This window comes from Castor canadensis, chromosome 6 (assembly GCF_047511655.1).
Source record: "Castor canadensis chromosome 6, mCasCan1.hap1v2, whole genome shotgun sequence".
NCBI classification, from domain to species: Eukaryota; Metazoa; Chordata; class Mammalia; order Rodentia; family Castoridae; genus Castor; species Castor canadensis.
This window is the reverse complement of record NC_133391.1, coordinates 122,439,902-122,460,464: the sequence shown is the minus strand read 5'-3', so window position 1 is coordinate 122,460,464 and position 20,563 is coordinate 122,439,902. Positions and strand designations below refer to the sequence as shown.

The window sequence follows — 20,563 nt, the reverse complement described above, 5'->3', positions numbered from 1 at the left end:
CATAGAGGAGATGGACCATTCAGGTTATAATACATATATACTTGGAAATGTCACAAAGAAACTCTCTCTATAGCTATGTTAAACAAACAAAAATGTCTTTTTTCAAAAACAGAGAACAAGAAAGTAAAAAAGGTCCTGTCTGGGTTTTGAGATGGGGGAGGATCTAAGGAAAGGATGTAGGAAGGTGAATATAATGGAAATATTACGTACTCGTATATGGAAATGGAAAGAAAAGAGACCTGTTGAAACTATTCCAGGAATGGGGATAGGGACTAAAAGAGAATGATGGAGGGGGTGAAGTCAACTATGATATATTGTAAGAACTTTGTAAATGTCACAATGTGCCCCCAGTACACGAATTATTTATATCTAAATCTGAATGTGTAACTCCTGGTCTTAATGTTGTGACCGTGACAGAAGCTAGGTTTGGGGATACTGCTTAAAAAGTGAATGGAAGAATCCAATTCAACATACTTAGGCCTCCCTCTGAGAATTTTTAAATAACCTTTCATTTGCAAAGCACCCATGGCTGTGTCTCTTGCTGCTTGTTCTTTGCTATGAGAGACTCAGGGATGTTTACATAGAATCTCCAAGTTCCAGTTTTCTCATCGATGCAAAGGGAAGCCAGTATCAGACACAGAGAAAATGACAGTAAACAGTTGCTATCCAGCTGATGAGGACAGGAAGAGCCTGGAGTCATTTCCTTACCCAGTGCTGTCATGCGCCTATTTCCTTATGTGACATTCTGATTCAGTGCCAGACGCACCTTCTACAAAGTCTTATTATAGGTGGGAATCCCTGGGAAGTACAAAGATGGAACCTAGGACATCAGACAATGGAGGTTACAGTGTGAAATGTCATGAAATGTAAGCCAAGGAAGGACAGAGTCCTGGATATGCATCTTTTGGCTGAAAATGTTTGGGGATGACACAGGGGAGAGTGGCATAGAACCTGACCTTCACTCATATGAAGATCCTTGCAACAGGGCTTTGGAGCATCTATTCCCAACCAGGCTGTGTTCTAGGCTTTGGGGTCACAGTAATGAGCGGGATAAAGAAGAAGCCCTCTTCTCTCGCAGAGCTGACATCCTAGTGGGGTACAGGGGTGGGGGAACAAGAATATGCTGTAAGCAAAGTAGAAAGACTGAAAAATGACAGTGATCTGAAGAAAATACCACAGGCTGGTCAGGTGACTTCTTTCCTTCTGAAAGAGCAGCACGGGAGCTAGAACTGAAGCGCATTGGTGACAGCCATGAGCAGTCCACAGCTAAAGGCTAAAGCAGAGAGATGTGGCCTGGGGAGAGTGAGCCCTGGTCACAGGACCAGAGCCAAGTGAAAGGCAAAGGAAGCGGTTGGGCTTTTCTTTAAAATTGATGGGAAGCACTTGACTTACTTGAACGGGAAATAACAGGATCTGACTTAGATTGATTTTCTCTGCTTGCTGTGTGGAGGGTGGGTTGTGTTCTAGAAGAGGTCTAGCTGAGAATTCATACTGCTTGGGCTGGGCAGGGTAAACAGTGAGGTGAAGAGATATAGAGAGATTGAGGCTTTTTAAATTTATTTATATTTTTAGTGCTACTGGGGTTTGAATTCAGGGCCATGAGCTGTGAGGCAAGCACTCTATAACTTAAGCCAGCCGTCTAGCCCTTTTTTGCTTTAGAATATTTTTTTTAAGATAGGTTCTTGTGATTTTTACTTGGGCTAGCCTCAGACAGCAATCTTTCTACCTATGCCTACCATGTAGTTGGGATTACAAGTATGAACCACCTCACTCTGCTTGTTTGTTGAGAGGGGTCTCACTAAATTTTGTCCAGGCTGGCCTCAAACCACATCCCCCCTAGTCCCCAACTCCCAAATACCTGGAATTACAGACATAATCTACCATGCCTGGCCTTAGGCTGTGTTTGCAGGGAAGATGCTTAGGACTTACCAGAGGAGGTAGTCCAAAGTCAACCTGGGCAAAAATTGTGAGACCCTATTTGAAAAATAGCTAAAGCAAAAAGGGCTGCGGTGTGTGACTCAAGTGGTAGAACATTTGCCTAGCAAGTATAAGGCCCTGAGTTTAAACCCCAGTACTACCCCCCTCCCTACCCCTGAAAAACACACCTGGGAAGAACTGTCCTTCCCTGTTACCAACTCAGGGATGTCCGTGTAAAAGTCCTTTGGAATAGGTAAGACAGGAGCCCAGCTTAGAGGAAGGATAAGATTTGGGTGGGTGGGACGAAGGCTAGGTGGGGGATAGGAACAAGGGCAGAGATGCAGGGCTACTTCTACATCATTGAGTTAGGAAAACCAGCAATGAGCTTAGCGTGGTGGCAAAGGCTCCAGTGTGCAGCACAGCAGTAGGGAAGCCACGGGTTTATTTATTTTTTCCATCCCACCTACTTTTCTGAAAAAGGTTTGAAGTCACCTGCTTGCAGACACACACTGGAGCACTGCTCATTCATCTAACAACATGTATTGATTTGTCAATAATGACCCCACAGTAAAGTAGAGCCTGGGCTGCCTGTGACCTTCCCTCAGGGAAGACAGACAGGAAAGCAGTTAGCTCTAATATAATAACTGACCAGAGGAGAGAGGATTAATTCTGTCTGATTCAGTTTCCACAGGATGTAGAAGGATGAAAAGTTGTCAGGAAGAGAAAAGACTCTAGGAGGAAAATCTTGATGGGCAGAGGGCAAGGCAGGGGCAGGTGTGAGATCACAGCCTAGCAGACCATGGGCCTGGAGGCACCTGCTAGAGAAGGTGGGAGGCAAAGGAAGTGCTGAGTGCTCAGGATGGAAAGGGAGACTGAGCCTAAGCTGGCCTTTGTTGTGGGCAGTAGGGATCCATCCGTTCTTAAGTAGATAAATGATCTTTATTGTCAAAAAAAATCATAAATGTATATGTTAGTTTCTCTCCTTCTGCCCAAATGGTGAGAGTACATGGGCCCTTAGGTAGATTGCAGTATATCAAGTGATACAAGCTTAATATTCTTCTTCTTTAAAAAAAAAAAAGATAAAAGAAAGCAATAACAACAAAAAATAAATAAAATTCTTCTTCTTCCCTCTCCAGCACTCTCTATAGTTTCATACAAATACACACGTGCCTGTATGTTCTGTTTTCACCTCTCAATATCTCCAATGAGTATGAAATTATATAGGTTTCTTAGATTCTCCATGGCATTGCACATGTGAGAGTGAATGATGCTTGTACAATAAATAGCATGGAAGATTAAAATACACTCTTTAATACCCATATTGTATGTTGTAGCTCAGAAGATTTTCTTTCTTTCTTTTTTTTTTTTTAGTAAAACATGTGTATAAAGTTTATATGACAGAAACGAGAGAATATGGTTTTAGGAAGAGCTGCAGTGTCTTGGGAGTGACATGTTTAGCCTTCTTAAGTGATTTTATATGTGATGAATGAGTCACAGTTTTACAGTTTATTTGGTGTAGCCTTCCTTCCTTAGTGGATAGCATACCCTGCATGCTGATGGATCACAAGCAGTTTGTTTGGAAAGCCAGAACCTTTCAGAGGAGTTGGACGCCTGTATGGCTGACATGGCTTGGCCATCAACCTCAAAACATAATTTCAATGTTCTTAAAGAGACTCCAGTTCCCTTTGTAATACATTCCTTATGTAACAACACCATAGTGAACAGATGTGGTATTTTCTTTCTTTTGCCACCTCCTGTCTCTGGAAAGTCAATGGTTTAAGGAAAACACTCCAAGCTCAGCAGATCGTGTCAAATATTTGGTTTGGTAGGATTAATATTTTACTGCAGAGTGACACTGGTAGCGCTGTCCTAGTTTTAGGGATGATTATGTAAACTAATGAGCCCCATCCATTAAAAAACTTAGAGAAACAAAAGCCTATTTATCATGTGGATTACACTGACTCTACTTAGAGGACCCTGCAGTCAGGATGAAATGCTTACAACGGGGTTACTTTTAATTAAGGTTGCTCTTTTTTTGTGATGCTGAGGTTAATAATTTATGACACTGTGGAAATATTTGATATTGCTTTATTTTCCAAAAACTCAATGGTTTGTTATTCTGTCCCTTACTCCCCAATAGCTTAAAATTGACTTTTACTCAAACTTACCATCTTCTGGACTATTTCCATTAGGACAGACCTGAGGAATCAAGGTTGGGAGGAGCTGTAATTGTGTACCTCCGCCACTAGAGGGAAGAGACTCTAGTATTTACTCTGGGGAGAGAAAAGGTGCTTAATACCTCTGACCCTGTGCCTGCTCATTGACCCTTAACCCAGAAGTTATCCTTAGCGTGACGGGTCAGTCCTCTTCCACTCCTGGAGAAGATTCTTGGGGAAGAAACAGAATCGCGGGTATCTCTATAGGGCTTGGCATAGGGCTATGTCTGCCTGAAGTTTCCTTCAGGCAAGTTCCAGGAGTGAGGAGTTTTTGATGGGAAATGTGATTCTTCCAGAACTGTCTTATCCATTAGGTATGAAATACCAGTGATATGAGTGCCACTTGTAGAACATCGGGCACTGTTCTAGACGCTTAAAAATCTTAACACAATCTTAGCAACAGGCCTGGGAGGTCAGTCCTGTTGTTCCTATTTGTAGAGGAGGAAGCTAGGGCACTGAGAAGTAAACAACTTGCTAAGATCACTGAACCAGTGGGCGCTGTGCAGTAATTATAAACCCAGGCGATGGCTGCAGACCGCGTGTTCTCCACTGCTGTACGGAACTTCCCTTACACAGTTTCTCAAGCGTGAAGACACATTAACATTCACAAAAATGTTCTATTTGCAAGCAGTTTGTTTCAGATCTTTGCACTTCATAAGAACTCCCAAGTGTGGTGATGATTGCTGAGATACGAAGCAAACGTCTAAAATACATACAGCATGTTTTACAGGAAACAAGCATTTGATGTGAGATGTTGGCTTGCTGTAACGTATCTGCTAGCATGTCACATGGGGCTTCCAAAGGCAAGAGTTCAGGTCTTTGCTGGCTTTCCATGGCCCTGGATTCTGTGTCTTCTCTCAGACTCTCCGAACACTTTTATAGCACATCTGCCTCTCCTCTTGCCTCCTTGCTTATCCTCTGGTTTAGGCTTCTTATCTTCCCTGTGGGAACTCAACTCTCATCAAGACTTCAAAAACTGTAATGGTGTTGAACATCTGGGTAGCTGCTTGTCGCTGATCAGTGGAGGGTCTCAGGGTTGCACTGAAGTCTGTGGCAGCCCAGAATTTATGTGAACAAATTGGGCAGAGCCTGTGGTATTTGGGAATGGAGGCAAAGCAGTCTCTGTTATTATCAAAACTCATATCGGCAGACAAGCATAGTTCTGGGAAAATTCTGTCTTATATGGTGAAGTGTTATTATTTTTTTCCTCACTGACATTTTGCAGCCAGCTCCCTTAATGAGAGAAATACAGTTTCAGATAAACTTTTTAAAAGTGTGTTTCCAAGAATACAGTAAAAAATATAGTCATTTTAGGTCAAAATTTTTTTCAGCCAAGGACAAAGAGAACATTTTTTGAAAATAAATGGATAGGATAGATTTTTTTTTCATTAAAATCAGAGAAATTTCTAGACTACTTAAATCTAGACTACTTAAAAATGATATTTCTCCATTGACTTTTTCTAACTCTGTAATCAATGCCAGAAGAGTCAGAAGCCAGACATTCTAGAAATTAGCAGAGAATTTTTGAGTTAGTAGGTTTGTTTCTCTCTAGCTGTCCCTCACAGGTTTCATAGGGAGATATGGAGGAGGGAAACTTGAGACTCGCAGTTTGCCAATTGTTGACAGCTCTGGGGAAGATTCAGTGTGGTAAAAAGTTAATACCACATGATAAAGAGAAATTTCTAGATTATCAGTAGATTTTTATTCATGCCTGTTCTCTTTGATCAAAGAAATAAAATTTTGGCCTCCATTGCAATAATTTGTTTATGGTCTTAGAAATTCTAATAGTTTTATTTATTTGCATATTTATTTATTTATGGCAGCACTGGGGTTTGAACTCAGGGCCTCATGCTTGCTAGGCAGGTGCTCTGTCACTTGAGGTACTCTGCCAGCCCTCTAGTAACTTTATTTTGAAATCCATCCTAAACCTCAGTCAGAGGCATAGTCCATTTTTGCAGTCAGTTTCATATTCAAATTTCAAGAGTCGTCTGAGCATCCTATGAGTTGATAAATGTTTCTGGCCATGTTTCTCTCAGACTTTTTCTGAAGTTACTTAACCGTACTCATAAGCTTTTGAAGGTAGGACTCTCTCCCAGAGTTTCTAGGAATCTGGCAGATTTGATGTGGTTTCATTGAGGAAGCAAATACTATTGTTTTATTTACTGAACTATTTCTGGGAGAAAAGCATGTTGTGAGTTCAGTTATTTCCTCCTGAAATGCTTATTCTTTGGATGGAACTTAGAAATAAGCAAGAACTGTTTCAGTGAAAACTTCTCAAAACATAACAGCTCTGAAACATAGGGCCTTAAATTGCTTCCTCACTCAAAGGAGCAATTGTATCCTAATCTACCCTGAGGGATCCATGGGCTGAGGAAAAGAGGTTACTGAGGCCCCAGGCCTAGGACAGCCTTCTGGCATTTATAGTGTGATTAGAAGAACAAGCTGTGTGGCTTGCATCCTTGGGTCTATCCATCTGTTCATTGTTTCTCACTTGTTCTTTGATTTGCTTCCCTTGGAGTGTGCCACATTGAGAAAAGACAGCAATTTATGCCATGGCTCATACTTATGAAATACCACAAAAGCTTTTCCCCTTCTCAGAACTTGTCCTTGTTTAGACACTTCCATGTTAACTGATGGGTACAATCCATTGGTGACATGCTGATGGGTGGGTGTTAACCCCTACTCCTATTCCCAGGAAGTTCCTCACCTGTCTATCTTTAAAGCACGTGTGAGACAGCCCTCTGTCACATGCATCTGCATTCACTCTCCAATAAAGCTAAAAGTGACACATAATACCTCAAGTGTTAGGCACTTGGTGTGGTTTGGATGTCATTTGACTTTGTCCCTAAAGACTCATATGCTGGAAGCTTGTCCTAGTAGAGTAATGTTAAAAGCTTGTAGAACCTGTAAGAGGTGGAATTGGTTAGGTTGGGGGCTGGGGCATCACCTCTGGAAGGGATTGATGTGGTTCTCACAGTACCCTGGTGTTCCCCTGAGAGAGTTGATTTTATAAGAGCAATCTTGGCCTCTGACTCTTTCTTGCTCTCTGTATCACCATACGGTCTTACCCTCTGGTACACATTCCTGCCGTGATGCTGTCACGTATGTCGTGATGTAACCACATGGCCCTCACCAGCACTGATGCCATGCCTTCAACCTCTAGACCTGTGAGCTAAATAAACCTCTTTCATCATAAAGTATGTGTCCTCAGCTATTTTGTTATAGCAATAGAAAATGGCCTAAATACAGTCCTCTATAGGTATCTGGCAGCTCAATGAAGTATATCCAAATCCATTTCTGGGACAGAATTACTGGATGGATATTTCTGAGCCAGGAGTTCTGCAGTGGTGTTTTTAAACCTGTAGTACTAAAAGTATAAAGGGAAGACATGATTATTTTGAAAGGGGAGAGAAAGGACTTTGATGATAGTATCTGTTACCACTAAGATGTTAAGTGATGATTATCTTTTAGCTTCTGGCAACTTCTAGTTTAGTACTCTTGAACAATTGAAGGTTATCCTCCTGAGCCCTCACCTGAACACAGCCCCAATCCTCCTATTTTTTTCTGTGTGTTTTGCATGAAGCATTGTTATTTGAAAATAGTTGGAGTTGTATTGGGGAAGATGAGTTGGCACCCAGGCGAACTGTTACTTAAAACCCAGGAAATAATTGTTAAAATTGTTAAAAATTTTAACAGTTGTTAAAAATGTTTTAACATATATGGTTAAAACAATATCAGAGGGCTGGAGGCATGGCTCAAGTGGTACAGCTCCTGCCTAGCAAGCACAAGGCCCTGACTTCAAACCCTAGTATCACCAAACATATATATATATCACAAATAAAATCACTTTAAAAATCAGCTAGGGTATATTGTTTTCAGTTTTCCATGAAGCCTACAAATCTTTTCTGTTTGTACATATGATTGTGCAGTATTATAATCATACATGGTTATACTTTATCCATTACTTTTTCATGGGATATATTGCCATGCTATTGTCATTTTCAGTGGCTGCATATTTAGTAAATAGGTCATCTTCCCTTGATGACTTTGAGCAAAAAAAAAAGAGAGAGAGAGACGATAGTGTATGTATTAGAGACAAATAGCCTTTTCTGGGTTTTGCGTCTTTACTTCTGTTTCTCTCTAGTGAAGTGGTGGGGAGATGAACTTTGACCCCACTCTTTAGAGCCTGGCTGTAGAAATTGGTAGTGCTATCTACAAAATTCAGACTTCTGCAGTGGTGGGTGTACGCTCCCATCACTGACACCTTGTACTTATCTCTAAAACTTTCGATTCTCTCTACAATGCAAGCCCAGCTGGATGGTTTACGTCTTCAAAATAATCAACTCAAACATTACTTCTTAGTTAGAAAGGTTAGGTGGCATAAGTTGGCTGTGAGTAAGAACAAGAATATTGCTGAAGAGGGGTATGTTAGGAGAGGCGACGGACAGAGGTGACTGACTGTCAGATGTTCTTAGATCAGTTGATCTGAAATTTTCTCATCTTCACAGTTCCTCCTAAGTGGGATAGAAGATTTTCCTGTGGAAACTGACATATCTGAGCCAGAAGGCCCAGGCTGTGAGGCGGTAGCCAGCAGATTGCAACCTTGAGCACTGTGGATGTGGCACCTTTAGTTCTTGTCTGTTCTCTGCTGTGGGTTGTGTGTTGTTCATCCAGCCTCAGAAAAAGGTCACTCTGCCCCTGCTCCTGATTTTAGCCATCCTTTCAGGAAGACAAAATCATGCTTTATTTTAGCCATACTTACTGGGAAGGAAGGTAAAAAGCTAATAGTGTTTTTTTGGGGGGGAGGGGGTTCATTTTTCAATAAACCATTAAAATCTGCCTAACCATCATGAACTTAAATTTGTATTGTTATTGTCACTCTTCATCATGAAGAGTGTTAATAATGACAACACTTTAAAAGAAAAACTGTGCAACCAACTGATAGAAGGCGGCATGGTTTGGAAGCAGCCTCTTAGGGTTTGTGTGTAGATGTTGGAGAAACAGAAACTTCACAGGTTTCTTTTTTTTTTTTTTTTTGACTAATGTTAGAAAATAATTTGTGTATATCCACTCATTCTGTTGAGTATCTATTTTGTACTTTGAGCCATCCACAGATGAATAGAGTCTGTCCTTGAACTTGGAGAGCTCCAAGCCTGGTGGGGAATTAGACCTGTAATCACATCGTCCTGCCATAGTAGAGTGATGGCTATAATGAGGCATACAATGCAAAAAAATCCACTGGGGAGCCAGGGGCAAAATCATTTCTGTGTGCAGGAGAAAGTCAGGCAGACTTTGCTGGAGAGGTGACCTTACAGCTCATACTTGAAAGAGGAGCAGAAGTTTTCCAAGCGGGGAGATAGAAATTCTAGACATAAGGAACAGGATGTGCAAAGGCAGTGAGGTATGGCAGAGCTTACTGTGTCTGGGGAACTTAAAGTAATTCAGTATTTCTGACAAGTCCATATTTTCCTACTATTGGAGCATAAACCACAAGAGGACTTGCAGCAAGGGAAGAGGCAGGACAGATAACAAGGGACTGCCTCAAAAAGTACTCATTTGAAGAGATTGTCATTTTCTGGTGAAGGGCCACTGGAACAAGTGTCTTTGATGTGCATAAAGAGTCACCTGGACATTTGGGTAGAATGCACATTCCTGGACTTCACTCCCAAAACTCCCAAATTAATGGATGTGGAGAAGACCTCCAAAATTTCCATTTCTCACAAGTCCTCCAGATGATTTGGTGATGGTAGGATACAAACCATACTTGGAGTAATATTGCTATAGAACAATGGTGAGCAATGGAACTTTGTTTCATGGTGGAGTGATATGATTGTGTGCAAATGTTGGAGCAGAGCAGTTTTGGAAGAATGGTTTCTCATTGAGAGTGGGAGTGTCAGGAAGCAGGAAGGAAGTTACATTAATCTAAGTAGGAAACAGTAGGCGCCTTTCCAGGTGTGGACCATGGGGAGAAAACATAACAACCTATTGTTCTTTTATCATTTTATATATGGTGAAAACTTTCATCCAGTTTCCTTTTTTCCCATTTTCCAATATTCCAAGCTAGTATATTTTTCTGTCACTTTTAAATGGAATTTGCTCTTCAGTTGTCTGTTTCTGCTGGCACATGTCATCTCATCTTGTTTTTTCTTTTATCCTTGCTGTATTAACATTCTTTATAATTTTGTATGTACTTCATTTCCTAAGGGTCACTAATAGAAACAATTCTTATTTCATATTGATAGGTATTCATCCATCACCATTTGTCATTTGGTTGTTTGGTCTGAGTGGCTATTGTGTTTTTGAGGGGTGGGTTGGTAACAGGGTTTGAACTCAGGGCCTCACACTTGCTAGGCAATTACTCTACCACTTGAGCTGAGGGGCTATTGCTATGTTACTGTTAACTGGAATATATTTTTTAAATGTTTTTGATCATCATAAACTTTAATATGAGTGTCTTCTAGAACACATATGTCAACACATTGGTTCAAACAATGTTTCCATGGTTGACACCAGAAATTTAGTCTTCTTCACCTTTTTAGTCCTCACAGTTTAGCTAAGGAAAGAGTAAAAACTGAATTTTCTAGCCTCATGGAAGATAACATTTATTTGGGCTAAATTATAGCTACTTAATAATTTGACATGATGAGCATAATTTTTTCCTTCGTACATATCTGGACAACTTAAGAGTAAGCTTGCTGACTTCTGTGTGTGCATGATTTTTCTGAGCAATGAAGGAAGAAAATGCAACGACATGCAAGCAGGCCAGCCTGAAATTCAAAGCTGTTCTCACAAATGCACAACCTCACCAATCTGCAAATAAGAATTCAGATATTTAGCTCCAACAAAGCACTGTGTAGATTTATAACCCAGTCAGCTTTGAAAATACCCATTTGCCCAGTCGCAATAGACAGGTAAGGATTTATGTCTAGGAAACAGAGATATTTTTCATTTTTATATCATAAAATTCCTGGGAGTAGGAAAGACTTCTTTTTAAAATCAGTTTTAGTATTTATTTTCAAGGCTCATAGAGATTTTACACACACATTTTATTTCCTGTGTCAAAAATATCAATCAAATTTTATGAAAATGTCAGTGAAAATGTGTGTTTTCTTAATTTTGTAAATTCTTCAAAGTAGTCTAAAATTCTCAGGAACTTGAACTTTCAGGTCATAGTAACAAGACAATCAAATGTAAGGCTTCTGGCAATTGAAATTGATTTTTAATTAGAAATATTTTACTCATAAAAGTAGAAAATGTGTAAAGAAGAATGAAATCGATCATAATATCACACAGCTGTTTGCTAGAATATTTTCATCTTTTTAATTCACATAACTACACATAGTTAGCATTTTAAACAATATGGCTCAGAGAACTCCATTTTTAAATTATGTTTGGAACATTTCCTACTTCTTACCTATTTTTGAAAACACTATTGTTTTTATTTCCTCTGACTGCTATAACAAATTATGACCAGCTAAGTGGCGTTAAGCCACATACACTCATTCACTGTCTTACAGTTTTAGAGCTCAGAGGCTGGACTCAGGTCACTGGACTGAAGGTGTCCACAGGCAGAGCACCTTCTAAAGACACTAAGCCGGAGCCTGTTTTCTCCCCTTTAACAGCTACTGCAGTTGCATTCTTTGCATTCCTTGCCTCTTGGCCCCTCTCTCCCTCTTCAAACCAAGAGGATAGCATTTTGTTTCAGCTTTGTATTGCCACCTTTTCAAGTCGCCCTCTCCCCTATTTTGACAGAGACTCCTGTAATTACGTTTAAGGCCATGTGGATAATTTAGGTTAACCTGTCAATCTCAAAATCCTGAATTTAATCACATCTGTGCAATCTATGTAAGTAACATATTTACAGGTTCTCTAGATGAGAGCCTGGGTATCTCTGGCATTAATTATTCAGCCTACTATCATGGCCTTCACTGGTTTTTTAAAATAATATTTTAGGGTAGCATTAGGATATATTAACAATTGCTTTTGTCTTGTATCTTTGGGTCCCCCCGACCAATATTTTGTTATTACAAGGATTTCTGAAATTAATTTCCATACTTGTAAATCTTTTTGTATATACTTGATTATTTTCTTTATTTAAATTCTGGGATGTGGCATTATAGTTCAAATATGTATGTGTATATGTATATTATATGTTAATGTATAGTTACAAATACGCATATATATGTGCATACATATGCACATAAATGTGTTTTTATTCCCCATATTACTTTCTAGAATGTTGTGTGGAGGGTACTTATATCCCCTCATCAACATTGAATATTACCATTTTCTTATTCTTTGCCACTTAGATAAAAATGACATCTGATTGATATTTTTATATTTTTTTGATAACCAGAGTGAACACTCCTCATGGCTGACATTCTGTTCTCCTGTGAATTAATATTTCTTTAAAAATTTTGTTGCTATTAAAAATGATATTACTTATTAGATAGGTACTGAAGCTTGCTTGAAAATTCTTTGGGCAAAAATTTCATTTTCTACTGACATAATACCCTGTCAGTGACAGTTTGAATCAGCCTTGACAATGGAGTAAGATTTTGATGGTTACAGAGCACATGGTTTCAATCTCTGTCTGTACATGTTCCTAAGTGGCACTTTGGTGACAACTTCTGCCTCTCATTGTAATGGGATGATTTTCCACAACTTTAGTTATCTGACCTGGAAAAATATTCAAGAAAAGATGAAGTGATAAATTAACCTTAATCTTATGTTACAGAAAGGCCTTGGTGTCAGCTACTAATGGGCTAAATATAACCACACTGACCCACTTACACAGAATTGACAGTTCTTATAATTGCACTGTAATTCATGCTCAGGGGCTATGCGAGAAACGATGGACTTTGAACCCAAGCTTCTGGGTGATGAAGCACCATGACTTCTTCCAGACTGAGTGAGCCATGCAGTGGTTAGTAATTAGGGTTCACTGTTACCATCAAAAGCACTTAGCAATTCCATGCATGCAGTTATGGGTATGCACCTAGCCCCAGTTAGTCTCATGCATAGTCCCTGTTTTCTGACATTTTGGAATCTGGGAAAACAGACTCCCCAATAGGTACAGCATATATAAATAGTAGAACGGACTTTCTGAAACATGTGCCAATCTTCAAACTATCAGGCTTCTCACCCTAGCTTTGCTGTTGCTTGTCTTTCTCACTGGGAAGAAACTGACCCTTCCCCTTCTCCCTAGTTTTTAACATTCATCCTGGATTTAATATTATGGATTTAACCATGAAGGAGCTGCAGCCCCTGCCCTCAGGAAGCTTTTACTCTCAGAGGGACTGATCTGCAAGCAAATGTGGATACTGGTTCAGTGACCAAACTCTTTCATGTAGGAGGCAGAGGCCAACAGAGACAGACCTAGTCTGCGGGTAGGGTGGGGGGAGAAGGGGTGTGTGTGTCAGGCTCCCATCAATGCTGCCTAGAGCAAGTGGCTACAAAATTCAGTCTTAAAGCAAGATAAGGACTAGTCTGGCTATATATGTGAGACCTTCCTGAGAATGAGATGAGGGCATTGATCTCCAAGTGTTCCTCTCAGCTTCACGATTGGATTACTAACTCTGTTAGAGGCCAGTGCTCCATGTGCTTTATTGATGGATCTCCCAGAAAGCTGTTTAGAATGGAAAGACACATTTATTTCCAGATTTTCCTGATAGCCTTCCTCCTGTAGGGTGACCCCTCCAGCCCTATAGGAATGCCATGCCTTTTCTGGCAGCATGCCCTGCTCTTCTCCCTGGGAGGAGCTCTTTCCAACCAAGTTGTGGACCTTCTTTCAGAGCCTCAATTTTTTGATGCTAGGAGACAATGCAAGGACATCCTTGCAGAGTGCTTCTGACCCCTCCCCAGTCTGTGGTCAGTGTGCCAGGAGCATGTTCCACTTTGCTTATCTGTCATATGCAGCCAGGGGCCACTGCTCAGGGAGAAAAGCCCCTCATCTCTCCGATCTGTCCACTCTGTCCTTTTAGATTTTGTGAAGTAACTGGTCATCTGCCATTTTTCCAAGCCTCTGCTTCTCCTGGGATCCAGAGATTGCCTGAGAAAAATATTACATTCTCTTGTCACTCTGACCCATCTCCAGCTGGTCCTTCCCCACTGGGAACTTACCCTTCACCCACTGTTACTTACTTCTCTGCTCAGCCTATCAGGGAAGGGAAATTAGTTAATTTGTTTCCTTTGTTTTATCTACTCACTGTAGAAATATGAGTCTTACTTTGTAATATCATTTAAATGTTTTTTTGTCATATTCCCAGGATGACAGAACCCTGCTTGGTTGTTTAGTATTCAGATCTGTCCTTCCAAGTTCATTTGCCGTGTTATCTTCCTCCATATTTTAGCATTGTGAGCACAAATTTGTTTAGTTACACTAGCAGAGTATTCTCTCAACTTCATTGCATTCTGTGCTCTTCTGCAATTGGTATTCTTTCTGGATTCTGCTCCTTTCCTTGCATTTCTATTCCCATCTTCAAGTTTTATTTCCTGAAGGATTACTCACTTAGAACAGGGAATGTGCTCTTCACATTCCTTAACTCAAACTCAAGAGAATATTTAAGGTAACCAAAATCAGCTATCAGTATGGACAGCCTTGGGAGGTGATCCTTTCTAGATGCTATAAGATGGGGTAGGAAGAGGTCAAAGTTAGTTTGTAGCAGAATCCCTAGATTAGATCAGAATCAGGTGGGATGTCTATGAAAGCTCAGTGTCAGCCCTACTTTCCTTAGTGCCTTTGTATTTGACACTGGCTGTATGGCCTTATTATCCTGCCCAGGAGCTGGCAGCTTCCCAGACTTCACACCCTAAGAAATTTAGTCTCTTTTTAGTATGTAAAACATACTAAAAACAAGGCTCTGGCATATTATCTCTTAACACTGTTCTGTGCAGGCATGGGGAAGCTAGTGGGAATGTAAACAGATTCAAGTTAGTAAAAGAGACCTGGCATTTTTGTATACATGAAGGGGGGAATGGTGAAGGATTTAACCCTTGCTTACAAACTCATTTCTTCTTAAACTAGCATTTCAGCAGGATGACAGGCTTATTTTTTTAGTCTCATTTACCTTTCTCAGAAAAACAATGGCTGATAATGTCATCCCAATAAATGAATGAGCACTGAGGGTAAAGCTTACCCATTGTTGTGGAGGCTTAGCTGTTGCACAATAAGTAGAAAATCTTGCTGAATATCTGTATATTGCCCTAGAGCAGCTATGTGCTTAAGAATTTCCAGTAATCTCCATTTCCTCTTAGTTCTGTAGTCAGAGTTTTACTTCATTTCAGCTCGACTATGCTTTAGTAATTATTTAGTAACTCTGCCCATGTAATTATTTTGTCTGTAGGAAAATGTCAGTAGTTCTGACAGTTTTAATTCTTGCATTTCCTGACTGCTTTTTCTTTCTAAAACAAGTCAAACAGGTTAGAAGACAAGTTACACTTTAGAGTCACCTCTACAGTGTGGAACTATGTCAGAAACTTTCACTGTATTAGCCAGTTCATTTCTGGCTGCTCGTATATTTTACTTATTTTTTATAGTTTCAATTTTAATAAACCCAAATCCTCTCAAGCCTTTTAAATGTAAAAATATTAAAGTATATGCAGCTAAAACATACATTATCAATCTCTTTGAGAATTTGCTCAGATTCCTCAAAATGCAGAATAACGATGTGATACCCACAGACAAGAGATACATCCTTCAATGAAGAGAAGAAAGAAATGTTTTATACCATTGATTTATCCATGTTAGTTGCTATCATCCTTATAGGAGATGCTAAATATATGGGCTTTTCTAGAAGGATCACTGGGAATACAAAAGTTGGGAGGTACAGAAGTCATCAGGTCTTAAAACCATCCAAAGCTTGAGTCTTACCCACTATGTCTTCTTCAAGTATCTCTGTTTAATACCCATTCAGGAAATCTGCCCTTGTTTCACTCTTTTTCATCTTTGGATCCAAACCCACTTCCACAAAGTTCTTATAGTAGTTATGGACAGTTGCTGCTTATCTCCTAAATTTTTACTTCTCTTTCAAGAGAGTGATCCTTCATCCTATAATTTGGATTGTACAATTTCAGGTCCTCTCTCACTATCTTGATGGCTCTTCTCTGGCAGCCTACAATATTAATTATCACTCTTAATCTAAAAGTGAGTGTAGAAAGGCCTTGCTGGGTCTTGCCTGAAGAATGGAGAGGTGGGAGTCAAAGGGAGTCTCCCTTGAGTTTGGTTGTGACATTTCTTAGAACCATGTTAAGATCTGAAGAATGTTAGCACTAACATCTTTTCAGTTATAATAAAAAATGAACCCAAAAGAGAAAGTCTTTAGAATTTAACAATATCCTCATGGGATTGTTGAGAAGTCAGGATTCTGTGAGAACATCAATTGATCTGCTAATACTGATCATTTTAGTACATCTAAAGAGAAGTTGTAGATATTCAGGCATCCGAAGTGTCCGTTCAAAAAAGTATTTTTAAAAAAATGCCTACAATAAGCAGGAGCTGTCAGCTTCTGGAAATATAGTGGTCAATAAAACATGCCTTTAGCCTGGAGGAACTCACAGACTAATAGGAAGTCAGCAGTAAGCAGTCAATTATAATGCAGTGTGATCAGCCCGAGTGAAGTCACATTCTAGGCACAAGGATTAGAGAGCATGGTATGGGGGAGCCCTCTGCTCCAGGCTTCTGTCTCACGGTGTAGTATTCTCCTAGCTTCTCTGTACTGTCAACATTTACATGCAGAATGTCCTTGACATTGCATGAAGGGGCTTATGATGTCATCTCATTTTCATTTACATATCTCACTCTCTTATGGGTTGATCCTATCATAGACCTATACTGCAGTTATGGAAAATGGCAGAGATTAACTCCCTTGCCTAAGGTCATAGTATGTGGTAGATCCAGAATTCAAACCCAAGATACTTCCTTTCTCAGAGCAGTGGTTTCCAACCAGGGTGATTTTGCCCCCCAAAAGACATCAGCGGTGTCTGCAGGCATTTTTGATTGTTACTTCTGGTATCTAGTGGATAGAGGTCAGTCAGGGTCAGGGATGCTGCAACATTCTCCAAAGTACAAGAAAGCGCCCCAAAAAATCACTCAGGCTAAAAGTACCTGTAGCAAAAAACCTTGCTAGAGCATGGGACTACTTTATGTCAGCCTCTAAAAAATCTTTTTTAGTACAGTCTCCCATAGGCATCTGTAGAGGACTGGATCCGGGAACCCCCAAGGATGCTCCAGCCCTTTGTATAAAATGGTGTAGTTTTTCCATATATCCCACATCCATCTACCCTTATACTTTAAATCATCTCCAGATCGCTTCCAATAGCTAATAAAATGTAAGTGCTGTGAAAACAGTTGTTTTACTATATTGCTTTCTGTATATCCTCATTAGTGATACAGTTTTATTTTCAAATGTTTTCAATTTTAGTATATTTGAATCTACTGATGTGGAACCTGTGACTACAGAGGACTAGCTGTACTTACATACTTTTTTTAAAAAAAGAAGAGATGACTTAATATAGGACAAAATACCAGAGCGGAGTACATTAAGTGTACTTTGTCACTTAATGTCCCATCCCGGAGCCTCAGTTTCTTAAATATAAAATTGAGAAAATATGATCTTTGTCTGTGGAGGCTCTCCAAGCATGGGAGATTATGTATAAGACGGCCCTGTAGAAGGGCTGTCATCAGAAATTCTTAGTCTTTTGGTGTGAAAATGTTTCTGTGGGCCAGAAGAATTATATTGCATCAGATTTAAAGCAGCTAATTTAAATTTTAATTTTTCTTTATGCATTTTTTACATAAGCATTTGTGGTTTGGGGAGTTTTTTTAGATACCATGCCTTTCTTCAAAATGAATAACAATAAGTTTGATTCATCCCTCCTTTTCATTCTTTCAAGCTCTATATATACTACAAGGGAAAAGAATTCTAGCACTTGTTGAATCAATGCCTAATAGCATATTTACATGTGGACCATTACTTAGATCTTCGAGTCCATGAAGCCAAACAGGTGTGCACTGCAGTAATCCATCAAATGGCTGTGAACCCATAAATTTAGTTTTCCTGAGGTTTTCGGTGAGTGTGGCTTCGCGTTTGCATGCGTTTCCTATACAACAAACAGCATCACTGCCAAGAGTCATTAGGGACTTCCCTCGCAGGGTTTTAATTGTGCTCCACCCCGGGGTGAATCACTGATCAGCCTTCAGGTGTGCACAGCACACACTTGAGCGTGTTCCGGCACAGCAGCTGGATTTATTTATTTATTTTGGGGGACTGATCCATTCTGGGCTCTGGGATGGGGGAGCAGCCGAGGATGCTCTGTGTCCCGAGCCTGCTCCCTTTCCCGTGAGGCCCCACTCGGGGAGTGTCCTCAGGGGGCTTGAGTGGGAAGGGGCCCTGCCATCCCCCTTCTTCCAACTGGACCCCCCGGGAGGGTACACTAGGTGTCAGGTTCAAGTCCTCCCATAGGCCAATTTTCTAAAAAGTGCTTTTAAGTTTCCATTTTTTTTTTTTCAGGAGGGGAGGGCAAGAGGAGCTTTTTCTATTCAAATTCTTTTCCTTGTATGTAGATATCAAAAGGAAACTCAGCACTGGGCATGTTCGGATGTGAATGGTCTTGCTGATAAGCCACAGCCTCCCCGGAACCAAAGACTTAAAATAGTCATCCTCCCTCTGCACCCCCCGCAGGAGCTGCAAATGGTATCAGCCAAACAGATGACAAAGTACCTTGGACTGAATCACACAGAGACAGCATTTTGAGCAGAATGCACGGCTAAACTCTTGTAATTACTGTTTATAGCTGGCTAAGGCTCACCAGGAGAGGGCAAACCCAAGAGGAAATAAGTTTCTTGAACCTGTGAGAGATGGCTGTGGATTAATTAAAGACTAGAACAGGACGGGTAATTCTCAGACATGCTGCAAGTTGTTCTTGTGATCACAGTTCACATCACGTTTGCTCTGGAGGGAGTGAGTAGATAATTGAGATCTGGGTTTTTTTCATTTTTTGGGGTTTTTTTTTTTTTTTTTCTGTTTTGTTTTTCTTTTATCCCTGTCTCCGTCTTGGTCTCATGGCCTTGAACTTGCAGTGAATCGAAGAGAAAGAAATGGATATGTCTGACCCCAATTTTTGGACTGTGCTCTCAAACTTTACTTTGCCTCATTTGAGGAGTGGGAACAGGCTTCGGCGAACACAAAGGTAAAAACACGGGATCCTTTGCCTGGAGATGGAATGCTTTCTCTTCCAGGAGGCCCAGCATGCTGCTGGAGCCCCTTGGCAGCTGGGGTTTTGTTTACTGGGTGACAGTTTGAAAAGTTTATACCTTGCCAGGAGGGCACTGTTTCAGGTATTCCACCCTCTGTGGAGTTCCCTAGGTAACCCTAATGAATGTGCTTCTCAGAATTGGTCTTTTGAAATGTGGGTAATAAGACATTTCCTTTTGAGTGGTGGAGAGAGAAAAAGCAGGCAGAGAGGAGATACTTTGTCTTGGTCTGTCTGTTGTATCTAATTATGTTTATCCTTTTCATTCACCCAGACCTGGGCCTTCTGGTACTCCTCATAGGGCCTTTCAGATGTTCCCCTCTATTAAATATTTGACCTTTATAAGATGCAGATGTGTGATGCAAAGATACTCCATATTAGCCTGTTTCATATTGACTGCTTTTTCAAAGAGTCAGGTCTGCATAACTTTGCCAGTTTGAGTTTTTACTGGTTTGCTAGCATTTATTACTAATACAGGACTGGTCTTTTCATTTTGTAATATACATTTGACAGAATGGATGGGGAAAATTTTTCAACTCAAATTGAAGCTCATGCTGTAAGTGAAAGGCAGTTCAGAGTTAGTTTGCTGACACTTGGAATGAAAGAATATGATTTTAAAAAAAGAGGTATTTCTCCATTCTCCACATTTCTGTCCACAACAGAAAAGTAGCACTGTTGTGGTTTCAGAGGGTTACACCCTTGGAGATATGTAAATATAGATCGATTTCTTGTTTTTCGGGTTTTTTTTTCTTTTAGTCAAAACTTGCCTTGCACATACACGTGAGCACACACAAAAGCAACAGTCCAGTCAAATAAACAGGATGCTAGCTATCAGATTTGGAACTTCATAATCTTTATGCACCACTATTCAAAGAACACAAGAAAAGGATTTTTCTCTGGTGACACCTGTAACTGTTTAGTAGTATAAATGCAAATCCATAACACTTTGAAAAACTTAGTAGATTTTTCCTTTTGAAATTTTCCATGGTATTTCTTGCATTTTAGAATATAGTCACATATATTATTTATACACACATATACAGATCACATGCGTGTGTGTGTGTGTGTGTGTGTGTGTGTGTGCTGTCAGGTTTTAAGGTCCTACTTTTAACGCAGTTTGAGCAATGGTGATATCACTAAATCCTGTTGTGCTTTTTGAGTGATGTGTGGCTATGCTT

The 20,563-nt window shown here is 40.1% G+C and overlaps 1 protein-coding gene across 16 annotated transcripts in view; it reads left to right on the top strand.

Annotated features, from left to right (window-relative positions):
• Positions 1–20,563, top strand: part of Mast4 (microtubule associated serine/threonine kinase family member 4) — a 560,147-nt gene that overhangs the window by 390,014 nt on the left and 149,570 nt on the right. The window contains exon 1 of one of the 16 annotated variants that reach the window (XM_020165559.2): positions 15,822–19,322. The exons of 14 other annotated variants lie outside the window; for them this stretch is intronic. In XM_020165559.2, the coding sequence (XP_020021148.1) occupies positions 19,231–19,322 (92 nt within the window). In that variant the 5' untranslated portion in view covers positions 15,822–19,230. Of the gene's footprint in view, positions 1–15,821; positions 19,323–20,563 lie in introns of those variants that run through there. One more of the 16 variants, XM_020165562.2, reaches the window with a different exon arrangement.